Source organism: Dendropsophus ebraccatus, chromosome 10 (assembly GCF_027789765.1).
Source record: "Dendropsophus ebraccatus isolate aDenEbr1 chromosome 10, aDenEbr1.pat, whole genome shotgun sequence".
Lineage (NCBI taxonomy): Eukaryota > Metazoa > Chordata > Amphibia > Anura > Hylidae > Dendropsophus > Dendropsophus ebraccatus.
Window position 1 is genome coordinate 14,584,529 of NC_091463.1, and position 12,391 is coordinate 14,596,919.

At 45.1% G+C, this 12,391-nt stretch overlaps 1 protein-coding gene across 3 annotated transcripts in view; it reads left to right on the forward strand.

Annotated features, from left to right (window-relative positions):
• RALGPS1 (Ral GEF with PH domain and SH3 binding motif 1) overlaps positions 1–11,292 on the forward strand; it is a 309,463-nt gene extending 298,171 nt beyond the window's left edge. For 2 of the 3 annotated variants that reach the window (XM_069986819.1, XM_069986821.1), the window contains 5 exons: positions 480–585; positions 1,557–1,649; positions 3,289–3,394; positions 4,816–4,928; positions 9,758–11,292. In XM_069986819.1, the coding sequence (XP_069842920.1) occupies positions 480–585; positions 1,557–1,649; positions 3,289–3,394; positions 4,816–4,928; positions 9,758–9,787 (448 nt within the window). In that variant the 3' untranslated portion in view covers positions 9,788–11,292. The remainder of the gene's footprint in view (positions 1–479; positions 586–1,556; positions 1,650–3,288; positions 3,395–4,815; positions 4,929–9,757) is intronic. The other variant, XM_069986820.1, reaches the window with a different exon arrangement.
• The last annotated feature ends 1,099 nt before the right edge of the window (positions 11,293–12,391 follow it).

The following is a 12,391-nucleotide window of genomic DNA, read 5'->3' on the forward strand; positions in this document are numbered from 1 at the left end:
CCGGACACAGTAGGGATAGAACTGGGAGTCCACTGGACAGAAGGGATAGAACTGGGAGTCCACTGGACAGAAGGGATAGAACTGGGAGTCCACTGGACAGAAGGGATAGAACTGGGAGTCCACTGGACAGAATAGAGAGAGAGAGCTGGGAGTCCACAGGACGCAGTAGGGATAGGACTGGGCGTCCACCGGACACAGTAGGGATAGGACTGGGCGTCCACCGGACACAGTAGGGATAGGACTGGGCGTCCACCGGACACAGTAGGGATAGGACTGGGAGTCCAGCGGACACAGTAGGGATAGGACTGGGAGTCCACTAGAAAGTAGTGGAAGAACTAGAAGTCCACTAGATGGCAGTGTTCTCTTCACAGCACTATATACTATGTATAAGGACAGGTCTCTGCCTACACATTTACCTTTTGTTTAGAGAAGTCTTATTCAGGAGATATAAGATCCATCTTTCCTTTCTCTCACTACAGACCATCAGGTGCGTGCAGCTGCATTCTGGGAAGTTTGTCTGGAGCCATTTCTATGGAAGGACCTCTAAGAAGGAAAACTTTACTCAAAGAAGGGAAAAAGCCCACGGTAAGTGTTACATATGTGCAGCGGCAGTGCCCCATTTACATAGCAGTCATGGATGACTCTGTTCACACTGTGCTGGAGCTTTCCATCAGAGATATTCCCAGATGACAGATGATGGCGATGCTTACTGACCAGGTGTAAGGAGGATAGCCTTTCCACATACACAGGGTAAATGATGACCTATAGACATGACTGACCTTTGTTCCAGGAGCTTTCTGGTGCATCTGCTGAATGTAGCTGACAGAACATAATCCTACAGGTCACTTTGCCAATAAAGACTCCTGTGTAATGTCGCTGCAGAATTACACAGTAAATGGCAAGTACAATGTGTGGTTTAAAATAACCACTAGATGGCACTCTACCCCCAGCGTAACTAGACTTTGTATTACTAAGAGACAGCCACAAGATGGCATCTGCCAAGCACAGCTATTGTACTGTATGGATTGCTGTCTACGAGCTATTCAGGACTGAAGCTGTGGTAGGATGACAAGGTCTTAATAGAATTAATGGGACATGTCTCCAGCTCAGAGGACAAGTGAAATTTACAGCATGCTAATAGTAGATTTACACTCACCATACATTTAGGTCACACATCCCGGCTGCTGTCTCTAGTCTTATCATCTCTCTAAATCAGGGATGTGGAACCTGCCGCCCTCCAGCTGTTGCAAAACTACAGTCCCCATTGTGTCTGCACAGAGGCTATTCAGGCATTATGGGAAGTGTAGTTTTCAACAGCTGAAGGGCCGCAGGTTCCCCATCAGATTCCATAGACGTGCTCACAGGATGACCCCCCTCAGTAATACTGCTGCCTTACTGTTGGCTTTCAGGCTGTCTACATTGCTGGCTTCCTGTGCTGGTCTACATTGTTGTTATTATGTGAGGGATATACATTGTACATAACCAATAAAATAATACATCATAGGACAGGTGATATACGACTCTGTAAGTTACCCTTTCCCCTATGTTTTTTGTAGCTCTCCTCATGGACGCGGTACTGGGTGACGCTTACAGGATCGACACTTCTCTACTTTGGGGCAAAGTCTTTAAGAGGCAATGAAAGAAAGAATGTGAGTATTCCTGCTAGGAGAGCACCTGCCGCTCTTACCGGAATTATAAAGAAATATCACTCATAGGATATTGGGATGTGACCAATGTTATGTCTGAGATGAGAGCTGATGGCTGCCGCCACACAACCAGCAGGATCCCAGACAACATAAGGCTTCTATACAGTCATCTCTATACCACACAGGACTGAAATGCTGCAAATTAGATACAGATTTTGACCCACTGAAGTTAATTGGGGAAAATCTGCAACAGATCTACCGCTGCATTTTAGACCTGTGTAAACTTTCCCTTCATCTTCCTGCATGTCAGAACTAGGGCGCGTTCACACTACTGAATCCTGCACGGATAACCTCCAGCGGATTCCATGCGTGCTCCAGTTTGTAGATCTGCCCGTCCCATAGGCTTCCTTCTATGTTCAGACAGAGTCAGCAGATCTTCAAGCTGGGGGGGAGGGGGGGAGGGGGGGGGGCGCGCGAGCGGAGGAATACGCAGTATATTCACGTGGATTCCTTAAGGCCCTATTCCATGGAACGACTATCAGCCGTTACGGCCAGTAATCGTCCTGTGGAATAGAATTCAACGATCAGCCGACATTGTTCGTGTTGGCTGATTGTTGCTGTCATTTGTCTTTCAACCATGTTGAAAGACAGACGACTGTGATAGTAGCGATGTGCTGCCACCGCTCCATGACATAGGAGCTGCAGCAGCAGACCACCGCTATCCTCTATGGGCTGCCCGGACAGTCTAGTGATCACCCGGGCAGCCCCTTCACAGCCTCCCGCACTCACCCGCTCGCTGCCGCCGCATGTAAGAGGCTTTAGTGTGAACCAGGCCCTTATGTTCATTTGCACTACTCATCCTGGGCTTCCTGGTTCATGAAGACATATAGGAGTGCTACAATATATGGATTTGTGAAATCTGAACGTACATTTGGGTCACATTGTGCAATAGGCTTAAAGCAGTGGCAAGGCGTAGCTGGCTCCCCAGGATTTTATGTGGTGGGGGAGGGGAATTTATGGATTATACTGCAATGTGTCTTGTGTGCCCGGAGAGCTTGTCCCACCCCTGGTGAGAGGGCGCCTCAGTTGCTCTGCTGTCACACATGGGTTTCTAGTCTGTGACTAACACAAAGCTTGCTGGTAATCCCTTACACCGCTGCTTCGGCTGCATCAGGTGAACAAATCCCTCGCAGGATCATCATAAATAGCAACATTGTGAGCCAGATATGCTTCTACAATATGCTGGATATTTACCAAAGAACACCATTTTCCATGCAAGTCTTAAAGCGATACCACGACAAAAAAAAAAAATCAATTGGTGTCAGGAAGTTATATGGTCAGCTGCTGCATGTCCTGCAGGAAGTGGTGCTCTCTGCTGTCACCTCTGTCCATTGGTATACCTGTGAGCGGTGTAATGGTTGCCATCAGGTGGAGCAGTCATTGGGTCACATTGTGGAGACCACCAGCCAACTGGGGTCGGGAGGCATAGGCTCTTAAATGGCTGGTCCCACAGCAGCCCTGTCACCGGTGCTCCCATAGCAGCTGTTACTGGAGGATGACTCCAGGATAGCAAGTCAGGTCTCTCACCGAAGCTTTACTATGTTTTGGCCATCTTGCTTATTGCTTGGTTTGTTCTTTGCAGTACAAGTCTACACCTAGTAAGAAAGTGTCTGTATTGGGATGGATGGTGGTGTTACCTGATGACCCTGAACACCCAAATATTTTCCAGCTCAACAACCCTGATAAAGGTGAGTATTGTCTGTGCCCGGCCCTGTACCCGCAGGGGATTACATACTGCACCTCAGCACAGCTGAATGGTTTCTAAATAAATGCTTCATAAAGCCCCCATTGTCCCCAGGAGTAAGGGAAATCTGCAGATAAGTATTAATAAGGAGATGAAAGTGATGGAGGGCAGACGGAGCGCAGAGCACAGACAAGGTGGGGCGGCCAGGCCAGTCTTTGTTTCTCTACTCGTGCGGTAAATGACATCACAGCATCCCCGAGGCTATGTGCTTAGACTGAGCTGCACCTGATAATAGAACATGACGGCCATATGTTTATCCCCCTGGGATATGTGTGATGTGTCAGGGTCTGTTCATAGTGAAAGGCAACAAAGAGCGGTGAGCATATGTAATGTGGGGAGGGGAAATAGGCTCAGGGCCAGTAGAGGGTATGGTAGCTAAACATACTTCTAGAGTGCAGGAAAAGCGTGTGTATTAGTGATTATACCTATAAGATATTCTGTGTCTCCATAATCGTGCATGCTTTCATCAGTCGAGCGTGTATTTATAGTTTAATAGCAGCTTCAAAACATATCTGATCTGGGGCGTAGCTAGGATAAACCGGGCCCCATAGCAAAAAATTACTCCTCCTCTATGCACAACACAAAGCACTGTGTATATATATATATATATATATATATATATATATATATATATATATATATATATAATATACACACACACACACAGTATGTGCTCTGTGATGTGGCCAAAAAATAAAATCTCTTGTGGCCAGAGGCAGAATCCTGGCTGTAGCCACAAGAGTGACTGGCACAGCAGAGAGTCAATGGCTGCTTGCTTTGCCAGTCCACTGTTTTTAACTATAATAGCTTATTAGGTGCCCTTATGGTTAAATACATAGGTGCAGGAGCAGACTACCTTTTGCTTAACCCCTTAAGTACTGCAGTGTGTAAGTGACCCAAAGTTGAGAAGACAAGGAGATATCTGCTTTACTGCTTGTGCACTGATAACCCCTGACCTCTGCACTCAGCTCCACACATTTTCCTACTTGATTAAAGCAGGCAGCCGGAGAGGTCAGGGGTTATCAGTGCAGTGAAGCCTTTTTTGTGTTGCACCATGTAAGTGAACACTGGGTCTTTTACACACTGCAGTGCATAAGGGGTTAAGCAGAAGGACACAGGACTGGCTCTTACCTTCTCCCTGTGCCCCCCTGCGGCACTGGCCCCATTGCAGCTGCCTACCCTGCCTCTATGGTAGCTATGCCACTGTATCTGATGGCATTTATGGTAACTGTGCAAAAAGCAATGAAAAATACATTTCCAGCCTGTTGCTTTTAATCCCTCCAGAAGAGGGACGTTGTTTTGTTTGAATTAATCCCATTTTCCTGGCTGGGTCCCTGAGGTGATTTTTCTCTGATTCTCTTGTAGGAAATGTTTACAAGTTCCAGACAGGCTCCCGCTTCCATGCAATTTTATGGCACAAACATTTGGACGATGCATGTAAAAGCAACAGGCCGCCGGTGAGTGACACGGAGCAACTGGTAAGATGAACGACTTTATACAAATCCCACAATTTATTGGTCTCGGCTGTGAATATCATTAACATATAACTTAAAGTGATTGTCTAAACATTTACATGTACTGTAACCTTTTCATTTATTCAGAGCTTATAGAAATTCTGTTTAGGATTCTCGTGTCATGGGTGGAGTGGATATCGCTCCATCTTATACGGCCATCAATGAGACTACCAACGAGCACACGCTTGCTGGCTGATCGCTCACCTCCGACATGTCATAAATAATCTGCTGTCAGTCACACTTCTCTCTGTGCGGACAATGGCTGGTTAACACCTAGGCCTAGCCATTGTTTTTGCAGCCCTGGCCATGTAATTATTAGGCCATGTAATAGACTCTGTAAACAAGCGTCGATTACATAGATAATGCAATGGTTTAAATCGGTATTGTGTGCTACTTTATTACTCCTGTGGTGGCGCTGCAGAAAGTTAAACCACCACCAGGGTTCCCAACAGATTCCAGATGAGTGCTAGACCCCCGGGCAGGAGATTATTGTACAGGGAGCCTATGGTATTAGACCCCCAGTCTGTGTTTGACAATCACCAGAGGATGCCTGTAGCCATGAGCCAGGTACAAAGTCACAGATTACCCCCCTTCATCCAACAATACTGAGGAAGAAATGAGCTCACTCTCTGGCTGAAGCCTTGTCGGCTGTTGACCAGAAATGCTAATTTTTTTTTATGCTTCATGGAAAGAAAGTGTAAAGGACGACTGAATACTCAGATCAAAAACACAGAGCCCTACAATATATGTCAACATGGGAAGATGCAGGTTTGTCTTGTGGTCTGAAATACTCTGTGCTGCCCCTAGCCCCTTGAGGGTATGTCTACACATGGCAGTATCTGCCCTAATCTGGGGGGGTTACAGTGGATTTTACCCCTACACGTCCTGTAGTAAATATTGACATACTGCAGATTTCTGTACGATCCCTGCACGTTGTTCACTGCCTTCTAATGTTCCATGCAAAACTCAACTTGGCAATTTGACCAGGTTTCTATTTTTAAGAGACGGCTGTAATGTTTTTTTCTGTCTGCCGTCTGTAAAAGCTTTTTAATAACACAAGAGCAACAAATAATGATCCCAAATATGCGGAAATTGCGGCTAATGGACGATAGGACGACAAAAAAAAAAAAAAGACCTGGATCCTCTGGAAAACTAATTTTTAACCCAGAGCAACACAGCAGATACACAGGGGTCAGACATGGAATCTGCTAGTGCAAAGCTCAAGAGTTGTGACAGCTATTTTGCATATCCTTTCTTCCCAGAATTCTCAGTGGAGCAGCAATGGGCTGTAAGTCGCCACACATCTTTATGATGGTCTCTCTTTAAGGAGAGTCACTATCCCTTTGACCCACGTCCATAGACCTCTCACTAGCCAGCCAACACCCTGCTCTGCACTGATGAGGGGCAATCACCCGGAACAGCTGTCTGCAGATGGGAAATCGTTCCTTTTGGAGAGATTGTTTGGCTTGACATAAAATCCCCAGACTTTAAGGGACATCTCTTTGCTCAATAGGTGTGAGAGCTATTTTGCATATGCTTTCTTTCCAGTGCAAAGCTAAATCCCCACTAATAGAAGTGAGGAAAGCCTCCACTCAGAGGATCATACCACTATTCCTGATGTCTTTTCTTCCACCATGCGCAGTCTTTCCATACCCTTCCCCCACCCGTCCCCTCTGTCCACATCACTCGCTTCCTCCTTCCATCCCCCCTGTTCTGTTCACTTTCACTCTTTACTTTTTTGAATCCTCATCAACTTTCTCTTTCCAAGTTACAGCACAGAAACCATCCCTAGATCTCTTAAATGGCGTGTCTGGAGACTATTATTATTATATATTTTTTGTAACACATTGCTTTTACAAAGTTGCATTACTTCGTAATATAGCTTCATTAAAATAGGTGTACACTTTTTTTTTTTTTTAATCTACCATTCAACTTCCATTGATTGGTAGCAGTAAGGGGCGACATGGCTGCTCTGCTGCCACCAACGTTTGTCTCGGGAACTGCAGAGTTACCTAATCCCTAATGTTCCTGATTAGAGATAATCGGACAGCGCCAGGGTTCAGGTTTGTACGAAACCTAACCATCGGCATTTGACCCCGCTGCCTTCCCGTTCCGTGGGGAAGGTGGGGACAGCCCGAGTACTGCCTGGAAAACAGGGATACAGCAGGGTCCCATTTCTTAGGGGTCAGTCCTTTTGGGTCTCCCTCCTTTTCTTACTCTACATTATCACTTAAACTATGAGTAAGTTTGACTTTCAGTCCTATCTCCATGCTGATGGTACCCAGCTATATACCTCCTCCCGTGACATCACCCTCACACTCCTACAAAACACCTGTGACTCTGTCATCTCTAACATTATGTCCTTGTTATATCTAAAACTCAATCTTACTAAAGCTGAGCAGCTTGTATTTCCTCCCTCTGCTAACCAACCTACATCCGACATTTCCTGTCTGGTTACGGTTCAATCAAAGCCCCCAGACAAGCGCTTTCTCCTGGGGTTATGTCTTTGGCTTTCACTCACCACATTCAACCCCTTTCACATTCATGTCACCTGTTAATCAGCTAAAACTCTCATTGTCGCTCTGATACATTCTTATCTTGACGACTGAAACTCCTTTCTAATCGCCTTCTCTAAACTCTTCTCCCTCCAGTCCATTCTTAATGCAGCGGCCAGGCTAATCTCCCTGTGCCAGTCACTACACCGATGCCTCCTGCTCATCCACAAAGCTCTTCACAGTGCTGCACCTCCCTACATCTCCTCCCTCGTGTCTATCACCCTTTACATTTTACTAATGACTTACGACTACCATTCTCCATGACCCATACCTCTCACCGCCATTTAAATCTCCACGCTACTTTACTGACACGGCCGGGCAAAGGTTTAAAGAGACTCTGTCAGTAGGTTTAGGCTGTCTTATATCAGGGTAGAATAAACTAGTGACAGAGACGCTGAACAGAATGATGTAACACTTACATTGTTCTGTGCAGCTGATCCAGAGATCTCCTCCTGAATAACATGGACAATAAGTAGCCCTCTCCATTATGTGCATGAGCCCAGTAGTCCTTGATATTCATGAGAAGCAGAAAACTCCGCCCACCAGCTGCTGTTTGGCAGTTATCTATCCATGCTGTGTATAGGCAGTCAACTGTCAATCAGCAGATGGATGGCGGGGGGAGGGGTGTGGCAAGAATCTAATTCTCCTGCATATTAGGAGAACGGCAGAACAGAATGATGTAAGTAATACACCAATCTGTTCAGCATTTCTGTCACTAGCGTATGCTGCCCTCATTTAAAGGGGTACTGTTAGCAAGTTAGAGGAATCTAACCTATAGCAGCAGTGATGCTGATGAAGAAGATATGTGTCTTATTTTTCTCCTCGTCGCTGGTCCCACGCTGTTAGTTGGGTTAAACTCTGGTCCAGAGCACTGTAAGGAGCACTGCCGCATCATTTGGTCCACCCCTCCTAATGATGATCAATGGAGGGGACGATCCGGAGCAGAGTTTACCATGACTAACAGCGTAGGACTGGACTTCCTCCTCAGTGTCCTGGCCGCTATAGGGGGCTTTTTTCGTCTAACCTGCTGATAGTCCCCCTTTAAGACAGCATAAACCTAATCATTTTATCAGTAATCATTTTAAACCATTCCTTTAACTATCGCCTTCCTCTTCTTTGCTGATCTGCAAAAAGTACAGATTACGGTTGCAATATGGATGACTTTTTTGCAGAATATGGACAATTGCTGACATCACATAACTGCAGAACGTGTGAATGTGGCCTCAGTGAGGGAAGTTTCCAGGGATCGTCTCATAAACAAGTTCATTTTCTGAAAAGAGAAGTTTAGTGCTGAGAGGCGACATCTGGCTCCGGTATCACAAGGAACATAGTGACTGCACACATTGCCATGTGACATCTGACTGAGACATCTGACTACTAGGTCATCGCCCCGGGAAGACACTTTGTTTTTTAATGTGATAATGAAATGAAATACACACAGAAGAGCAGAGACATCCTTACCGGGACTGTAATAGGTAACGGCTCGGCGGCCAAAACCAGGAGTCCACAACCCATAGAGAGGTGGAAATATCCCCATTACAGGCTGTGTCTGTGTCATTCCCTGGATTTGGATATAAACACTGATTAAAATACTAGGTGTGAACCCATACCTGGGGCATAGGCACATGTGCCAGTACACACTGGTAGTGCGCTGTACAGGTTTTATATTTAAAAAGTTAAGGGATCACCTCAGCTTGTGATTGGCTGAGCAGGCATTTCTTACTTGTGTTACCCTGGTGTTCAATGGGCACCCAGGCACAGTTAAAATAGAGGCGTGCATACTCCACTGCTGCTTTGGGAGTCCTGGTATCGAGATTGTGGGGACTATGGTCATACATAGTACATCTCCCAGTCTCGCTGCAGCAGACGGTCCCATAGATTCCTATAGTAGTATGTCTTTGGCCGTTAAACCAAGCAAGGAGAGAACACGCTTAGCAATAACTTCTCCCTGTTTGAAGTAATGATCAGCGGGGTTCGGAAGAACTTCTCCAGGACATATCAAGAGTGGCAGCACCCATTTAATCTGCAGTTGCTATAGGAATCTCTCAGCAATATATATATATTTATACACAGTGTGTTATCCATAGACCTTTCTGCAGCATTCAGTGTTCTATAGTAATAAAGCTGTAATGGGGATGTATTCCTGCTCATGCAACAAGCCTGTATTGATTTCTTAAGACTGATGTTATTGATCCATTTGCCTATGAGGCCCCCTGACATGTGTCTTCTCTCCTGCAGGCTCCCACCAATCTCATGTCATTTGAATGAACTCGCCAATTGGTAAGATGAATAAAAAGTGCCAAACAGCGGCAAACCTCCGCCCAAGACACTACAAGCCGCAAGGTTCATGGGGGACGAGGACACTTGCACTTTCTTCTACTCGAAAAGGAAAACATATACGTTCTCCCTGGAGTCGGGATGGAGTCTTGCACATAGAAGACTTAATTTAACACAGTAGTCACTGACTAATTTTGTGCTCAATGGGAGCCATGGATGGACCTCGGACTACAGGCCACCATTTTTTTTCTTGCCTACTGGTTTTTTAACACTGATTTTTAACCTGTTGCGCTGCCGTGTGTGCCGGACATAGACACATCCATATTAACCCATGTTGGGTTTATAAACTGTTTCTCATGACGGAAAAAAAAAGGAAAAACTAAAAACCAAATCTTCAGTGTTACCTATTACAACTTGTCCGACAGAAAGTTAGTGAACAACGGTTTTATAACTCTGGTGCACTGGCCACTCGTCGATGAGGCCGGCTCGTACTTTTTCTAGAAAAAAAAAGGGGAAAAAAAAATACAAAAGTAACCAATGAACTTCCCATCAATGTCGTCTGATCAATTCCTGGAACATGGATTTTGGCACAAAAATAATAATGTTGAGAAAAGAGTCTTTTTAGTTATTTTTTTTTCTGTGCCGAGTTGAGGAACATCTTATAGAAGCTTCCCCAACCTGAGGCCTTCACGATGTTAAAAAACGACAACTCCCATGATGCTCCCATTGGCTGCCAGGCATAATGGGAGTTGTAGTTTTGCATAAGCTTAAAAGCCACAGGTTGGGGGACACTGATCTAATGAATATTTTACTTTATTTATTTACTATATTAGTATAAAAAAAGAGTAGGGAGTGATCGTACCCAATGGAAAGTGCCCAGCGCGCAGGGTAAAGGTGCAGGTTTTATGTGTGTGTGTATATATATTAAACCCCATCTTTTATTATGTAAGAAGGAAACATTGGTGAGAGACCACCATTTCTAACAGGTAACATAGCAAAAGGCAGCGTTCCCACTTATGGTTATGTGGTGCCTTTGATCATAAAATTTTATAGAAGGTTAAGGAGGTATTACAGCATCAGAAGAGGCATAACTAGCCGATCCCAAGATTGCTGATCACATGAGTCTGCTGCACTTTTTGCTTGTGGCCACATGATTAACTCATTTGCTAACAAATGTCCCTTGAAATGGGGTTATCTACAATTAAAAAAAAACAAACAAACATAGTTGCTTTCTTTCAGAAACAGCGCCACATATAGATTCAGGTTGTGTGCGGTATTATAACTCGGCTCTATTCACTTTAAAGGAACTGAGCTGCAGAACCCAAACTAAACACAAAAGGTGCTGTTTCTTAAAGGAAAACTATCAGGTGGTTAGACGAATCTAACCCTCTGGTAGAGGGCCGGCCAGGGGCAGATTGGTACTCTGGGGGCGGGGCAGTGCTCCGAACAGAACAGCCATACCGGACACTCCCCAAACTGCTTGTACCTTCGGATAGCTGCTTTTAATCCAACATCTGTCCTGGGGTCCGTTCGCCAGGTGATACAGTTATTGTCCTAAAAAACAACTTTTAACCTTGCAGCCCTGTGTCAAATTGGCATGGTATAGAGCACTCATGCCCTAGGCATGCAATGCCTATCCGTCCCTCCTCATCATTAGGAATGCCCCTAGAACAATTTCTCCTATACATCACCTTTCTGAACACTGCACGTGTTGGATCGTTAATGCACCTGTGCAGTGTTCAGAAGGGTGATGAATAGGAAAAATCCTGCACAGGGGCGTTCCTAATGATGAGACGAGGCGGGACGGAGGGGCATTGCAATCCTAGGGCACACACACACTCTAGGCCACGCCAATTTGGCACAGGGCTCAAGTGTAAAAGTTGTTTTTTAGGACAATAACTGCATCACCTGCCGAACGGACCCCAGGACAGATCTTGGATTAAAAGCAGCTATCCGAAGGTACAAGCGGTTTGGGGGGGGGGGTCAGAGTTGCTTTAAAATTGCATGGGAACTATGCTGAGGATGAAGGTAAGAGACATACCTTCATCCTGAGCGACCCGTGTGCTATAGGAACATATCATCTGTTTTGTTTTTATTCTGAATGACCCCTATAAAGGGGTTGTCCAGGATAATAAAGACAGCCCCACAGGTTATGTGCGGTATTGCATCCAGGCGTCATCACTTCTGTGCATGTAAGCTATAATACCAGCCGCAACCCCCTCCAGTGCCCATGTGTATATAGGTTTACATATGTGCTGTGTAAATGACAAGTATTGTATATAAGTATGTTGTATATGGACACGGTCAGTCAGAAGTCTTCTAGTGTTCCCATACAGTCTCTGGATCCTTGTTTACACAGGCAAAACTAGTAAAATACAGCAGCTCCTGGTCATTTAAAGGCTTGTAAAGCAAATTACATGTGTGGTGTTATGGGATAAAGCAAAAATATCTTTATAATATTATAATAATTACAAATACAGTACTATACAGCTGATGTACACAGCCTATTGTCTACAGTGCCGGTCAGGACTGACTGATATGGAAACAATGGAAATTGTAGTTTTGAAACCGCTGTATGTGTACAGTTCTCTCGCT